Raw genomic sequence first — 17,785 nt, forward strand, 5'->3', positions numbered from 1 at the left:
GGAGGACCTGCCCAGCTGGCGCCGGGTTCTGGCCACCGGGCAGCTCCCCTTCTAGCCCCACCGGGAGGGATCCCCATTTCCAAGCCCCTGGCAGCCCCTGCAGTCTCTGCGCCCTGCCCCCACGCCCATCTGCCCAAGACCCCACCCACTTCCTGAGACTTAGAGACCGGCCCCCAGCTCCCAGCCTGCCCCTGACGACTTCCCTTCTGGACCAGAGGTGAGTGCCTGGGTCCAGCCAGGACCCCATCCCTGGCCACCAGCCACTCCTGAGAGGCCTGCCCAACTTGGCACCAGGTTCGGGCCACCGGGCAGCTCCCCTTCTAGCCCCACCGGGAGGGATCCCCATTTCCAAGCCCCCGGCAGCCCCTGCAGTCTCCGCGCCCTGCCCCCACGCCCATCTGCCCAAGACCCCACCCACTTCCTGAGACTTAGAGACCGGCCCCCAGCTCCCAGCCTGTCCCCGACTGCCATTCTGGACCAGAGCTTGCCCCTGACTTCCCTTCTGGACCAAAGAGTTGGACAAGAGAACTCCCTTTTGGACAAGAGAGAGAGTCTTCCTGAGTCTGTCAGCTCTTTGTGAAACAAGTCCACTGATAAGACCAAGAAGGAATCACAAGGAGATGGGCAGACGTCAAAGCAGAAGTACATACAGCAAAATGAAGAGCAATACAGCATCACCAGAACCTAGCTCGCCTCCAACATCTAGACCTGAACACCAAAAATTGGAAGAAGCAGAAGAAAGTAGCCTTATGAGTAACTTCATGAAGAAGGTAGAGGCTTGTGTAGAGGAAAAGACAAGAAAATTGGAAGAACGCTGTAAACAACTAGAGGAAAGGGCAAACAAATTAGAAGAAAACAATAAAGTCCTGGAAGAAAACATTAAAATCCTGGAAGAAAACAATAAAGCACTGAAAGAAAATCATGAAAAAGCAATGAAACAAACAAAGGAAACAGTCCAAGATCTGAAAAGGGAAATTGAAAAAATGAAAAAGACACAAACAGAGGGAATGCTGGAAATAGAAAACCTGAGTAAAAGATCAGGAACTTCGGATGCAAGTATAACCAACAGAATGCAAGAGATGGAAGAGAGGATTTCTGGCATTGAAGATACAGTAGAAGAAATAGTTCCATCAGTCGAAGGAAACACTAAAGCCAACAAAGTCATGAACCAAAATGTCCAAGAAATCTGGGACACCATAAAAAGACCAAACTTACGAATTATAGGGATAGAAGAAGGTGAAGAATACCAACTCAAAGGCACAGAAAATATATTCAACAAAATTATAGAAGAAAACTTTCCCAACTTAAAGAAGGAAATGCCTATGAAGATACAAGAAGCCTATAGAACACCAAACAGACTAGACCCCCAAAAAAAGTCCCCTCGACACATAATAATTAAACAACTAAATGTACAGAATAAAGAAAGAATATTAAGAGCAGCCAAGGAAAAAGGCCAAGTGACCTATAAAGGTAAACCCATCAGAATAACACCCGATTTCTCAATGGAGACTTTGAAAGCCAGAAGGACCTGGACAGATGTAATGCAGACACTAAGAGACCATGGATGTCAGCCCAGACTAATATACCCAGCAAAACTTTCAATCATCATAGACGGAAGGAACAAGACATTCGAAGACAAAGCCAGATTTAAACAATACCTATCCACAAACCCAGCCCTACAGAAAGCACTAGAAGGAAAATTCCAACCGAGGGAAGTCAGATACACACTTGAAAACACAGGCAATAGATAAAGCCACAACAGTAAACCCCAAAGAAGAGAAGTACACACACACTACCACCAAAAATAACAGAGATGAAGAATCACTGGTCATTAATATCCCTTAATATCAACGGACTTAATTCACCTATAAAAAGACATAGACTTACAGAATGGATACGAAAGCAGGACCCATCCTTCTGCTGCATACAAGAAACACATCTCAAATTCAAAGATAGACACTACCTAAGAATAAAAGGCTGGGAAAAGACTTTTCAATCAAATGGTCTTAAGAAACAAGCAGGGGTAGCCATCCTGATATCCAACAAAATAGACTTCAAACTAAAATCAATCAAAAGAGATCAAGAAGGACATTACATCCTCGTCACAGGAAAGATCGACCAAGATGAAGTTTCAATTCTGAACATATATGCCCCAAACATAAGGGCACCCACATATGTAAAAGAAACATTACTAAAGCTTAAACCACATATAAAACCCCACACATTAATAGTGGGAGATCTCAACACCCCACTTTCACCACTGGACAGATCTCCCAAATCGAAACTTAACAGAGAAATAAAGGACTTAACCGATGTCATGACCCAATTGGACCTAATAGATATCTACAGAACATTCCATCCTAACAAGAAAGAATATACTTTCTTCTCAGCACCCCATGGAACTTTCTCTAAAATCGACCACATACTTGGCCACAAAGCAAATCTCAACAGATACAAAACAATCAGAATAACCTCCTGTGTTCTATCAGATCACCATGGTTTAAAGCTAGATTTCAACAACAACAAAAACTACAGAAAACCTACAACCTCATGGAAACTGAATAATGCTCAACTGAATCACCAATGGGTTAAGGAAGAAATAAAGAAAGAAATTAAAGACTTCCTAGAGATCAATGAAAATGAAGACACCACATACCCAAACTTATGGGACACTATGAAAGCAGTGCTAAGAGGGAAATTCATAGCACTAAATGCCCACATAAAGAAGTTGGAGAAATCGCACACTAGTGAATTAACAGCACATCTGAAAGCTCTAGAACAAGAAGAAGCAAAGTCTCCCAGGAAGAATAGACGCCAGGAAATTATCAAAGTGAGAGGTGAAATTAATAAATTAGAAACTAAGAGAATAATACAAAAAATTAATGAAACAAAGAGTTGGTTCTTTGAGAAAATCAACAAGATAGACAAGCCCTTATCCAAACTAACCAAAAGACAGAGAGAGAGAATCCAAATCAACAAAATCAGAAATGAAAAGGGGGACATAACAACAGACATTGAGGAAATCCAGAGAATTATAAGGTCATATTTCAAAAACCTCTACTCCACAAAACTGGAAAACCTAAAAGAAATGGACATTTTTCTGGATAGATACCACATACCTAAGTTTAATCAAGACCAGATAAACTATTTAAATAGTCCAATAACCCCTAAGGAAATAGAAACAGTCATTAAAGGTCTCCCAACCAAAAAAAGCCCAGGACCAGATGGTTTCAGCGCAGAATTCTACCAGATCTTCAAAGAAGAGTTAATACCAATACTCTCTAAATTGTTCCACATAATAGAAACAGAAGGAACATTACCAAACTCCTTCTATGAGGCTACAATTACCCTGATTCCTAAACCAAACAAGGATGCAACAAAGAAAGAGAACTACAGACCGATCTCCCTCATGAACATTGATGCAAAAATACTCAATAAAATACTGGCAAACAGACTCCAAGAACACATCAGAACGATTATCCACCATGATCAAGTAGGCTTCATCCCAGGGATGCAAGGGTGGTTCAACATACGAAAGTCCATTAATGTAATACACCATATAAACAAACTCAAAGAAAAAAACCACATGATCATCTCACTAGATGCAGAAAAGGCATTTGACAAAATCCAACACCCCTTCATGATAAAAGTCTTGGAGCGATCAGGAATACAGGGAACATACCTAAACATAATAAAGGCAATATATAGCAAACCAACAGCCAACATCAAATTAAATGGAGAGAAACTCAAAGCAATTCCACTAAAATCAGGAACGAGACAAGGCTGTCCACTCTCCCCATACTTATTCAATATAGTACTTGAAGTTCTAGCCAGAGCAATAAGACAACATAAGGAGATTAAGGGGATTCAAATTGGAAAGGAAGAAGTCAAGCTTTCCCTATTTGCAGACGACATGATAGTATACTTGAGTGACCCCAAAGATTCCACCCAGGAATTGATAAAGCTTATAAACACCTTCAGCAACATAGCAGGATACAAAATCAACTCAAAAAAATCAGTAGCCCTCCTATATACAATGGACAAAGAAGCTGAGAAGGCAATTAGAGATACATCACCCTTCACAATAGCCAAAAATGACATAAAATACCTTGGGGTAACACTAACCAAGCAAGTGAAGGACCTATATGACAAGAACTTTAAGTCCCTGAAAAAAGAAATTGAAGAAGATCTCAGAAAATGGAAAGATCTTCCATGCTCATGGATAGGCAGGGTTAACATAGTAAAAATGGCAATCTTACCAAAAGCAATTTACAGATTCAATGCAATCCCCATCAAAATACCAACACAATTCTTCACAGATCTGGAAAGAACAATACTCAACTTCATATGGAAAAACAAAAAACCCAGGATAGCTAAAAGAAACCTGTACAATAAAACAACTTCTGGAGGCATCACAATCCCCGACTTCAAGCTCTACTATAGAGCTACAGTAATAAAAACAGCCTGGTATTGGCATAAAAACCGACATGTGGACCAATGGAATCGAATTGAAGACCCTGACATTAACCCACACACCTATGGACATATAATTTTTGACAAAGAAGCCAAAAGTGTACAATGGAAAAAAGAAAGCATCTTCAACAAATGGTGCTGGCATAACTGGATATCAGCGTGTAGAAGGCTGCAAATAGATCCATATCTGTCACCGTGCACAAAACTTAAGTCCAAGTGGATCAAAGACCTCAACATAAATCCAGCTACTCTGAACCTGCTAGAAGAAAAAGTAGGAAATAGTCTTGAACGCCTTGGCATAGGAGATCACTTCCTAAATATAACACCAGTAGCGCAGACACTGAGACAAACAATCAATCAATGGGACCTCTTGAAACTGAGAAGCTTTTGTAGAGCAAAGGATACGGTCAACAAGGCAAAGCGACAGCTTACAGAATGGGAAAAGATCTTCACCAACCCCACATCTGACAGAGGACTGATATCCAGAATATATAAGGAACTCAAGAAATTAGACATCAAAAGGACCAACAGTCCAATTGAGAAGTGGGCTTTAGAACTAAACAGAGAATTCTCAACAGAGGAATCCCAAATGGCTGAAAGACATTTAAGGAATTGCTCAACTTCCCTAATCATCAGGGAAATGCAAATCAAGACAACTCTGAGATACCACCTTACGCCTGTCAGAGTGGCTAAGATCAAAAACACTGAAGACACTTTATGCTGGAGAGGATGTGGAACTAGGGGAACTCTCCTCCACTGCTGGTGGGAATGCAAGCTTGTACAACCACTTTGGAAATCAATATGGCGCTTTCTTAGAAAATTGGGAATCAATCTCCCCCAAGATCCAGCTATACCACTCCTGGGCATATACCCAAGAAATGCTCAATCATACCACAAGAGCACTTGCTCAGCTATGTTCATATCAGCATTGTTTGTAATAGCCAAAACCTGGAAACAACCTAGATGCCCTTCAACTGAAGAATGGATAAATAAATTGTGGCACATATACACAATGGAATACTACTCAGCAGAGAAAAACAACGACATCACACGGTTTGCAGGCAAATGGATGGATCTAGAAAAAATCATCCTGAGTGAGGTAACCCAGACTCAGAAAGACAAATATGGTATGTACTCACTCATAGGAAGATGCTAGATGTGGAACAAGGATGACTAGACTGCTACTCACATCACCAGTGAGGCTACCTGGAAAACGGGACCCCAAAAAAAGACACGGAGAAATGGACAAGATCTACATGAATAGCCTGGTCATGAGTGGGAACAATGAAGGGCGACAGTCGAGGGAAAGAGTGGGAGATCCTAGCTGGATCAAGAAAAGAGAGGGAGAACAAGGAATAGGAGACCATGGTAAATGAAGACCACATGAGAAGGTGAGAAGGGGAGGAAGCAGAGAGCTAGGGAGGCCCACGGAGATTCACAAAGATACCCCCTCAAAAGACTGCTGGCAATGGTCGCGAGACGGCAGGAACTGACCTACTCTGGTGATGGGATGGCCAGACACCCAAATAGTGGTGCCATAAACCCCATCCAAGGACTGAGGAATCTGAAGGCAGACATCCACGGCTGGGCCCCTGGTGGAGCACTGGGAGTCTAATTAGTGAGTAAGAAGAGGATTTATATGAGCGAGAATTGTTGAAGCCAAGGTTGGATAAAGCACCGGGACAAATAACCAAATGAATGGAAGCACAGGATCTATGAACCAAAGGCTGAGGGGCCCCCAACTGGATCAGGCCACCTGAACGGGTGAGACAGTCATTTGGCTTGATCTGTTTGGGAGGCAGCTGTGCATTGGTGCCAGGTCCTGGGCGCGTTGCATGAGTTGGCTGTTTGAATCCTGGGACTTATGCAGGGACACTTGGCTCGGTCTGGGAGGGGGGAATGGACCTGCCTGGACTGAGTCTACCAGGTCAACCCCGGTCCTCGGGGGAGACCTTGATCTGGAGGAGGTGGGAATGGGGTGTGGGCTGGGGGGAGGGATGGGCGAGAGGGGGAGAACAGGGGATTCTGTGGCTATTATGTTGAACTGAATGGTGTTATAAAATAATAATAATAATAATAATAATAAAAAAAAAAATACTGGAGAGAAATAAAATGTGGCTTATTCATACAATAGAATATTATTAAGACATAAAAATGAATGAGAAACTGACAGATTAAATGACTTTGGTGAACCTTCATAATTTCATTTGTAGATCTTTCCATTTCTAATTTATAAATACATTTGGGGTTATAAATTATAAATGTACTGCCTCCTGTCAACATTGTATACTTCTATTTGATGATTTCTGTGTCAAACATTATATGGAAATGTTTCCAAGTATTTTCTGTATTAACTGTGAATGAATAGAACAAAATAAATTGCCTGTGATGGAAAAAAAAGAATAAAAAATAATTGAAAAAAAACTTTCAGAAAATAATTTTGAAAAAAAAGTGGGTATGCAAAGGTAGAGAGAAAATGTCCATCAGTAACATATAAAAAGGTGACTCGGAGAAAATCAACCCTTCCTCCTTATGGATCTAAATTTTAATTCTTTTATTTCTGTGAAAAAATAAATTGTTAATATAGGAATCATTATTAGAGTCAGACAAGGTGGTTCACATCTCCAGCACATAGAAAGTGGGGCAGAGGGACCACTGAAAGTTCAAGGGCAACCTGAGACTCAGAGTAATATGTTGTTTCAAAAACAAAACAATTATGATTTTATAGGTTATAATGTAGCATGCAGAGAAATGATTGAGCTTGTTTAAGGTTATATCTAGTGATAAGGAAAGAGAAGCAAGTTTTATGCTTGGGTGTGTATTGCCTGAGTTGATTTCCTTTGCCATACTGCTTCCCAGCATCTACGTAGACAATGTGTATGCTGAACAATTGTCCTCATATTTAGCAGAGTTGCTGCAGGAGCAAATGGAAAGCAGGATAGTGAGCACAAAGGATATGCGGAGGCATGCCCCTATTTATTACCTGCTTGGTAAAGGGTGCTTTAAGCCAATACCCTCAGTACATCTGTTCTAGCTTTACCATCCCAATAATAATCACTCTATAGGGGAGAATAACCTCAGCATGAAAATGTCTATGTAATTCTCAGAATTGTGCATACATATTGTCTTATCAAGGATAAATGGAAGGAAATGTTATAGGCATATGAGGAATAGATATGGGGAAAGCTATTCCTGTGGACATATGAACATGCCCTAGGTAAGTTTTCTGAGGACAAAATGTTCCCACAATAATCATTATGGGTAAGAATCTTACCATCCATAATGGTGAATATGCTAATGCCTTTAGAACACCTTGTAATCAAATAGAAAAACTCTCATTTAAAATACATGATATTTATTACTAAAATATAAATGTGTTCATTTAGAAATCACACATAAATGCAAAAGAAAATTCAGGCAAGTTTATAAATATCTACATTCTGATACCTGATTTTCTAAAAGAAAAGGAAACCTGTATTTCTTCTACCATTTAACTTCAGTGTTTCTTTTCCTTTACACTGCTATTGACCTACTATTAGATGCAACATGTTCAGAGGTGTAGGATGCTCTCCACTTCTCAAGGACAGAGAAAGATGACCTCAAATGGGTATGAACTTCCCACAAGAGGATAAAGAGATCAGACCAAGACACAGAAAGTAAGGAATTCACTTTATTGACTTAGTGACTTCAGAAGGATTAAGGATTCTTAGTTATCAGCAATGGTGTTTGCAATCCAGTCCACATAGTTGCAGACCCTGGTGTACACACCAGGGTTGTCCTTCAGGGCACAGCCATAGCCCCAGGACACAATGCCCTGGAGCTCTCCATTGCAGACCACAGGGCCACCAGAGTCACCCTAGGATGGAGGGACACAGTTAGTAAGGAAGGGGCATGTATAAGGACCACATTTTTCTGACCTGAAGATGCCTTTCTAGCCTCCCTGTGTCTCCATTTGTTATCCTATCCTCTATTCTCACTGAAGTGTGAGATGACACCCAGAACAGTCCTTTTCACTTTCCCATGGAACTACTACAGGAAACATCATGACCCATACACCTGGGCATTCCACTCCCACTCCTGGAAAAATAAGTTTTTTTGTATATGAGAAGGGAGCCAATTACCTGGCAGGAATCTTTGCCTCCCTCAAGGAAGCCAGCGCAGACCATGTTATTGGTGATCCTTCCAGGGTAGGAGGTTTCACAGTCAATCTGAGGCAGTAGTGGGGCATCCAGGCACTGGAGTAGGTCTGGGTGGTTCACTGTGAGGAAAGGAAAAGAAAGAAATGTGATTCTGACCAGCTATGGATTAGCATCCCAGTGTTGTCCACTAGATGAGCCTTGGAGCATTCTTTAAGATACTAAGACCCAGTAAGTAACTTTGATTCTAGAATAGTCATTATTGATGTCCTTCCTGGAAGTAATAATAGCACATTCTCTATCTACCCTGTTTACATTCTGGGAACCATATCATTCAGTGCATAAATTTCTCTTCTACCCACCATGGAACCCTGTGTGTACTGGGTAGTGGCAATGTACTTGCCGATTACAAGTCAATGACTTAAGTTTAGAAACTAGTTTAGCTCTGGAAAGCTGTAGAAATAGTAGATGAAGTATCTTACCACCAAAGCTCAAGGTATCACCCCAGCCAGAGATGAGGCACTGAGTGCCAGCAGGTGCACAGTAGGTGGGCAGAGCTACAGTGGCCACTCGGGCATTGAGGGTCACAGGGGAAGAGAGCTTGATCAGCATGATGTCATTTTCCAGGGTTTTCACATCAAAGTCGGGGTGCTTGATGATCTTGGAAACAGTGACAAAGTGCTCATTGCCCTCAAGGATGTTGATGTTGTGCTCTCCCAACCTCACTTGGATGCGGCTGTTGGAAAGAGAGGCATGCTAGACACTTCCTCTCCATTACCTCAGATAGTCCAGAGTTATTAAACTCTTTTTGCTGAATAACTTTGGAATGGGCAGGAGGCCTAGTTTAACATCACAGATGTAGCAGCCATGCGGTGTGCAAGTACCACTGGGAGAACCGATTCCTTTCTACTTCAAAGACAGGTAATATGACTGAGGTGAAGGACTGCAGTTGGAGACTGCTTATCAACCTAGTGCTCTCCTTTGGATGCAAGCCAGCTCCTATAGCTTCATTCTTCCTCTGTGCCTTTGCAAAGTATAAACTACACTAAATCCTCTGCCTGGTCTACAGAGGGAGTTCTAGGACAGTCAGGGCTGCACAGAGAAAGCCTATTTCATAGAAAACAAATGAACAAATAGATGAAAATAACTTTGTCCATCCAGCTGTGTCATCTTAAATCTTGCTATGAACTTTAGCTTTCTGGGTTTCTTTTTGAATTAGAATCTAGATGATTCAGATGCATATTCAGGTGAGACACCCTCTGGGACAGAAATTGACACTCAGTTTTCTCAATATAGTGAAATGAATTAAAATAGGAAGTTTAAAAAAGCTTACAGATTGTCCACACTCTCGAAAACTCTGTGTTTATATCACTGTTATAGGACTCAGTGTAACTGTGTGAAAAATCTTTGTGTGCTTCATGTTGGTTCCTTCAACCCTAAAATCAACTTTCCTTGCTTTTGTTATCCATACCCTTGATTTACTTTGGATGTTTCTGCAGTGTGAAAATCTTCCCATTCTATATCCTTATTCTCTCCAAACTCAGGAAAGAAGTTGCAGTCAGCAATCTCTTCTCTGACTTTTCCCATTCACCTGAAAACCTCAGCTGATGCCTGATCTAATCCCATCCCCTTGGAAACACCAAAAATGTGTTCTGAAAAGCCAGCGCCCATCACTTACTTCTTGTAGCAGTGAGCTGCAGACACCACCCATTGATCATTGGTGAGGGAGCCTCCGCAGAAGTGGTAGCCAGAGTTCAGGGACACCTGGTAGGGGACAGAATCCTTCTGGCAGGTGTATCCTCCAACGATCTTATCATCAAAAGGGAAAGCAACTTGAGTAGAGAGAAGAAGAGAGAAGACAATTCATCGGGGTGCTGGAAACTGGAGCCCTCAGCCCTGTGCCAGCCTTAAGCTAAATAGGTATCCTTATCAAGTACGAGAATCAAAGACAAAAATGTAGCAGTGGGCATATGTTGTGTTGTGGTTGTCCATAATACAGAGCACTGTGGGACAGCAGCAAGATACTCGGCAGGTGACAGTATTCTGATGGGGTACAAGGGATTGGGCAACGATACTCTCAGCACGCAGGAACGGGGCACAGGGATGGCTGTCTGATCCACTACTTGCTTTGATCTCATGTTTATCATTCAGACACCCTGTGGTTAACAGAGTTTAAGGAGATTAGCATAGTTGGAACTATCTTGGAAAATATCACGCATTTGTAAGAGCTCAATGTACTCACATGTTTTACAGCTCAAGTATGTATATTAAGGTCAAAATGGAGAGCAGTCCTTATGTAGGACACAGGAGGGAATGTTATTGCCCAAGATCACTGATTTTTTTAAACTTGGTTGGATGTTTATGTTATGTGTGTGTGTGTGTGTATACATATATATATATGTATATATGAAATGTCATTTCTAATACAAAGTGACTGTTCCAGACACATATGGTTAGAATTTTAAGACATTAATTCCCAGTATAATGGGGTTTTGAACATTTCAAATTGGAAGTATTTGTCTGTAAAAACAGCCATGGCTGAGACAGCCCCAAGCTCTTGGGCCCAAGCCGGAGGCCTTCTGGTTCATTTTACGGAACCTCCATGTGCCTTCAATTTCTAGCCTCTTTGATCACATAATAAATGACAGTAGAAGGGGTAGGAAAAGTCAAGCTTACAGAGAAGCCAGAAAATCTAGAAGCAGAGATCTGAGGGAAAATAGAGTATATTGGAGTGCAGATAGGGAAAATAGCAGGTTTAGTGATGGGGTTCATGGCCTCTAGGAGAAGAAGAGCAGGACCTGGGTTAAGGCGTGGAACTCAGGAGCAATGTCCACAACGGCAAGAAACAGGAGTGCACTCATGTAGCAGAAGGGAGTGAGCATTTGGGGAGAGCCTGAATTTATACCCTTCTGGAGGGAGGAGGAGGTGCTGAGGGGGGCCCCCACTGCTCCTATACCAGCACACCTGTGAGTTCCCCTTCCCGGGTCTTACATTATCTCTGCTCTATTTGTCCACTCTGTAGGTAGGTGAGGAACATGTGATAAGGAAAGCTTTCTTCTTGGTGTAGAGAAGGAGAGCAGCTGATTCTTGAAAGGAGGCTGGGTTGTGAAAACAGTAGAAATGTAGACCTTCTCTGCAGCTGGCCCTTCTTAGGATGATATAAAGAGGTTAGGTGGTAGAGAATAGTCATGGGCCAAGATATATTCCTGACTTCATGGAATCTTATTTTATTTATTTTAAGGAAACCCTGGTATTGGTAGATAGGTGGATACTGAGGGACCTAGAACCCCATGAGAAGAAAAATATTGTATCTGGATTTAATAACTGTGAGCTGATGATTTTCATTTCTAGAAAAATTCATCATATAGAAAGGTCATATTTAAGGGCTTTGCTAATCAGAATTAGAGTATGAAGCAACATGATGAAGGGAGAATTAGACATGCTCTGTACATTCACTTGACGATCCTTTCTAACAGGGCTCATACACAAGCAAGTGCTTTGAAATATGAGGGATGGGGTTTGAATAGGAACTTTCTCAGATGTGTTCCAGAGATAGACCAATACTGAATTCTCCTTTCCTCTCTGTCATAAGCCCTGGCTCTCACTGTTCATGCTTTTATGGATCCAGTTTCAGCATCTTCATGGGTGTGTTAGCAATCTGCATTAAAGATTAATACTTCCCTATCTTTTAGACACAGGCAGTTTGAGATAGAAGTCCATATTTCACATTAGCTCTGTGGAAGTCCTTGAACAATGATCAGTCTGATTTCTGTTCAGATAATTGCCTTCAGTAGAGAGATTACTACATTGACCAGGAGTCATAAACATGAATCAATATTAAAAATATAGGAGGATTCTGATATTCTATACACTTTCTTTCAGTGACAGAGTTATATTAGACATAGTTCAAAGTAAACATTCCTGTAGAAGTTCCATGAATGAATTCTAACAAAACCACTAAGGCCCAGCCTTGAAATTTATTAATACCTAACCTACCCAGAAGAAGTGTACTGAAATTGATATGTGAGATTATATGTAATTTTAGCATATAGTTTGAGGAACCGTGTTATAGGATCTAGTTACTTTCTTATTAGTCTGATGCCAGTGTTGTTGAGGGACAAGAACAAGGAAAGTTCATGACTGAATTTTCCAAACTGTAGAAAATAAATGTTCTAGAATTGCTGAGCAGAGTGGAAAAATCTGAGTTGAGAATCTTGTGATCGGTCTTGACACGTAAGCATGGAAGATGGCGAAGGAAGTGGGTACCAGAATGCACCTGGGAAAACCACCGTGTGAAACCTGTTAAACAGCTCCTGTGCCCATCCTCGGCATGACTGGCTCAGCTACACAACAGAGCTGGTACTCAGAGCTCTTACCTCTGAACTCTGAATATCATTAAATGGCTCATGGAGTCCTGCTTAAGTGGAGTACTATTCTATTTCTAAAATGCCGCACAGTTCTTCAAGACATTTCACACAGGAGTCATGCACTACATTTCTTATGCATCATGGAGCCTCACTTACCTTTTAAAAACTGTTTTATGGTGAAGTATGAAGAAAGGAATTGTCTCGAATTAATACGGAAGGTACATTGACTCACATGGATTCATTTATTTGCAAGAAACTATCTAAAATTGACATGTGATCTCAAGGCTCCAAGAAGATGAGCATACTCTTGAGAAGTACCAAATTTGTCACAAGGGGCATGCAGAGGGCTACTGTCAAGCACACTGGGGGTCCCTAGGAGACGAATCCAACATCTGGCTCCTCCTGCCACGTTTTCTCTTGGCAGAGTGTGAACACAAAATCTATACTTACATAGCACTGTGTCTCAGAGCCTTACTTTACCATAACCCCTCACCCACCTGTGCCATGTCTAACACAGAGACACATGTATCATAACGCTCAGAGCCATCTGACAGAGTATTATGATAATGGTTAGCTTGGACAGTAAGAAATTTCTCTGTATTTAGTTAATATGTTGCTGCTTTACTTTCTTGCTTGAAGTATTTATAAGACTAGTACATTGAAGGACATAGTCAGATATTTGTTACAATATTTTCACATTCCAGTATATACTAGCTAGGTGGCCCATAAGGGGATTATCCCTAATGTGTATGGAAAATCATTTTAGCCAGAGGGATGTTAACATTGATTGTTTTCACTATAACCCTATCTGTAAAGCAAAATTAAAGGGCATGGCACAGCAGTGTTCTGTAGCTAAAGCTTGAAGTTAACCATTTAATATTTTGTGCTAATATTTATCACCTGGGATCAATTTTCTCCATGCTATCAGGAATCATAGGCTAAGAAGAATATGGTAGATCATGACTATTACCTCATACTCTAGACTGAGGTGAGTAGGGTAGATTCACCAAAGCAGCTGTATATACTCCATTTGAAAGTTTGTGCTATTCCTGATACTATTCATCCTAACATGCAAATTCCTTTGTGTCTTTGTCTAAAACAACCTTCTAGTCCCACAGTGCTCGGCATGTCAAATGACTGCATTTCAATTTTGAAAATAGTGGTTAATTTCTATTTTGTATATTTCACACTCTAGGTTATAGTTTTTATGAACACCTCATATTTATTCTACCATTCTACATTTCTAGATGATCAAGTGGGCTTTACAGAATGGAATTAAGGTTTTTAAGTTTATGCAACAACTAGTGTAAATGGAGTATGGTGGTCAGATTCTAGATTGGTATACTCTGACAAGAGCATTCTGGTTGCCTTGCTCTTGTACCATACTTGCGCCCGACTCAGGGAAGAGGCATATAACAGATTCTATTAGCACATTTTCAGATATGAAGAGTCTGCATCTCTGAAGAGAACTGACTTCTTCATAGCTGCTTGGGAAAGAAATGTAGAGATGATACCTGAACCCCTTCCTCTGAAAACTGAGTTTGTATCCCATTAGTTGCTTCAGAACGGAGTGTTTCTGGTTTCCCTGTAGTTGAGTAAACAGATTAAGAATACGTTTTCTCCCTGTGTCCACAGATAAGTATAGTCTTCAAGAAAAATTCCCTTTGCAACAGATAATGATCACTACAGAGAACCACAGAAATCAATCAAAATGCAGAACTCTGAAGCCCAGTCACCGTGTGTCCACAAAACAGTGTATCTACAAAACAGTCTTGCACCCAGGGCTCAGAGAACATTGCAGAAGTGAGGAAGGAAAACTCTACAAGCCAGAAGACAAGGGAATTTGGTTGTGCATTTTTTTCCTCTAGTAATGTCAGTAGTTATGCCCATGATGTCTTGCTACCATGACTGCCCAAAGGTGAGCTGAACAAGTGCTACACTAGTAGATGTGCCATAGCAGATAGAAAACAAAACAAAACGATGAGGACTCAACCCTACACCAAGAACTATAAGCACCCGAGGAAAGCTAAAAGCAAAGAAGTCGTCTTCCCTAAGAAAGAGCACACTAACTGGTTGACCAGTGCCAAATGACAAGCCCTGAAAACATACATACAAGTAAGATTATACAGACTGATCATAATATACCCAGGAATATACATATGTATGTATATAGCCACATATAACAATGAGAGCAGAGAACATGAATTTTAAGAAGAAAGGGGAAGGAGAAATGTTGTAGTTATATTACAATCTCAAAAATAATCAAAAAATGATCTTTTCCCTATTCTTGATAATTTCATAGATTTATTCAAAAAGAAACATGATCACATTTAACCACATTTCTCCCTTTATTATAACACTTTATTCCCCACAGTCTGTCTCTCCCTCAACTTTATGCCTTTTTTGATAACTCACTAAGTCCAACTAGTGCTGTCCAATATGCTCAATGGATAGAAACAACAAAGTAAAGAGTAAAATTATTGTTTTGCAGGTGATATGATACAATACCTATCAAACACGGAAAGACCTCGGCAGTAATTTCATGGACATGATAAACAGCACCAAGTAGCATGATAAAATCAATATGCAAATATCAGTAGCCTTTTCATAAATCAATAAATAAACTTGAGAAGGAAATCAGGATGAAACCCTCATATACAATAACATCCACAAAAACTAGTGATATCTATCTGTGAGGTGAAAAAAACTATAACAAAAATGATAGAACAGTAAAGAAAGTAATCTTAGAAAAAATGTATTACTAAAGTTGATTGGCACATTCAATTTAATCTCCATCACAATTCTAAGGCTATCCTTCAAAGAACTAGATGAAACAAAACTAAAATACATACCAACCTGAATGGTCAAAGTAATCCTGAGTAGTAAGAAAAAAGCAGGTAACATTACAGTACCCATCCAAGTCGTGATACACAGTCATCATAACAAAAAACACCCTAGTACCAACAAAACCTAGATATGTAGATAAATTTAATAGACTAGAAGACTTATAAATAAACCCACATAGCTACAGCTACCTGATCATTACAAAGGTGCCCAAAACACACTCTTTAGAAAAGATAACTTCCTCCAGAAATAGTGCTGGGAAAAGTATACCTAAAAGGAACAGAAAAATCAGAAAATCCCAAAGCTCAGACATCTGCTGCTAGATAATGTCCTCTAGACATGACATGGAAAAGGCACCCATGTAATGTCAACCACATTGTTACCTGAGAAAAATCAGCATTATGACAACATCAGTTGACATGCCAACATAGATTGGTGAAATTCCATGTGGTCCAAAGAACTATAAGTAGTCAAAGGCTATGGAGAGACAAATAAATGGTTTCCTATATGGACAAGGTTCTCCCTGATTTTTCTAGTTCCAAATGGTCAGCCAAGGATACATGTACATATGAACAATGATAAATTGACTTGATAGGTTGCTTAAACATGTTTTCATATATACCAGCAAACACATATACATACATACATACATGTATGTGTACATATATAATTTAAAAAGGATCATGGATAACTAAGTGATAGTGGAGTTGGGCGGAGGAAGGAGGGAGTGATGACACATGAAGTTTTCAAAAAGAAAACGAAAAGAATATACACAAAAGAACAAATGTAGATCTGTATCTCTCACCCTTGACAAAAGAAAACAAATTAAAAATGGTTCAAAGACATTAACTTAAGACTTTGAAACTTCTAGATGAAAACATAGAGAAAGCACATTGGTACATAGGCATCCACAAGGACTATCTACAGTATTTTGATATTTTGATTCCAGTGATTATCAGATTCAATAACCAAGGAATTAATAGCAAGAACAGCTAAATGGAACTGCATGAAATTAAACGTTTTTGCACAACAAAGTAAATGCTTGAAAAGGACTAGCCCTTGGGATGAGAGAAAAAGAAACTACATATCATATCTTAGAGAAGTTTAACATGTAAGATTGATTAAATAAATCTAAAAAATAATTCACTACAACCCAAATCATCAAATTAAGTGTGGCTACTGAAGAGAATTTCTTAAATGATGGAAGTACAAATGGCCAGTAAATACATGGAAAACCTCAGCATCCTTAGCCATAAATAAAAGACAAATAAAAGATTCATTAGAATTCTGTGTTGCCTCAGTCAGATTGCTTGTCATCAATAAATAAAAAAATTCTAACCCTGGTAAGGATTATAGGGGCTATCATTAAGCACTGGTGCTGAGAGAGTATAAACTAGTACAGCCATTATGGAAATCAATACAGATATTTCTCAAAAAATTAAAAATAGATCTACCATATAATCCTATGATATTAATAATAGATATATGCCTGATTAAAGCATAGTCAGCAGACACTGATGTGCTGGAATGCTTTCTGCTTACTATGGTAGTTTTCACAATAGCCAAAGTTACAATCAATAGATGAATAAAGGGAATGTGGTGTATATACACACCAAAGTGTTACTCAGTCATAAAAAAAATGTAATTATATCATTTGCAAGAAAATTAGTCAAACTGGAAATTGTCATATTACAAAATTATGCCAGACTCACAAAAACAAATACTCCAATTTTCTATCATATACAGATATTTACAAAATGACTTAAATTACAATAGGGTCTATTCTGAGTCCAAAGAGAAAGGAGAGGGATTCTATGAGCAAGTGCATCAGGATCATGATGGGGAAACACACAGGGACAACCAAACCAAACTAGAGGGAACTCAAGAAAGTTGGATCAATGGCTGTGGAGCCTGCATGGGACTGGACTCAGCCCTTTGCATGGTGAGAGTTGTGTAGCTTGATCT

The 17,785-nt window shown here is 39.9% G+C and overlaps 1 protein-coding gene across 8 annotated transcripts; it reads right to left on the reverse strand.

Annotated features, from left to right (window-relative positions):
- Positions 1-8,129: 8,129 nt before the first annotated feature.
- On the reverse strand, positions 8,130-16,175 carry LOC102906090 (trypsin-4-like). 8 transcript variants are annotated; one of them, XM_076566432.1, is made up of 7 exons: positions 16,091-16,173; positions 14,491-14,561; positions 11,601-14,113; positions 10,288-10,441; positions 9,092-9,345; positions 8,595-8,731; positions 8,130-8,329 (listed from the first exon to the last, which is right to left on the reverse strand). In XM_076566432.1, the coding sequence occupies exons 5-7, from the start codon at positions 9,219-9,221 to the stop codon at positions 8,180-8,182; spliced, it is 417 nt and encodes a 138-aa protein (XP_076422547.1). In that variant the 5' UTR covers positions 9,222-9,345; positions 10,288-10,441; positions 11,601-14,113; positions 14,491-14,561; positions 16,091-16,173; the 3' UTR covers positions 8,130-8,179. The 8 variants fall into 8 exon arrangements, with proteins under 8 accessions (XP_076422547.1, XP_076422546.1, XP_042129046.1 ...); XM_076566431.1 differs by having other exon boundaries at positions 16,012-16,172; XM_042273112.2 differs by lacking the exon at positions 11,601-14,113 and having other exon boundaries at positions 16,091-16,175.
- Positions 16,176-17,785: the final 1,610 nt, after the last annotated feature.

Source organism: Peromyscus maniculatus, chromosome 3 (genome assembly GCF_049852395.1).
Source record: "Peromyscus maniculatus bairdii isolate BWxNUB_F1_BW_parent chromosome 3, HU_Pman_BW_mat_3.1, whole genome shotgun sequence".
In the NCBI taxonomy this organism is placed as follows: Eukaryota; Metazoa; Chordata; class Mammalia; order Rodentia; family Cricetidae; genus Peromyscus; species Peromyscus maniculatus.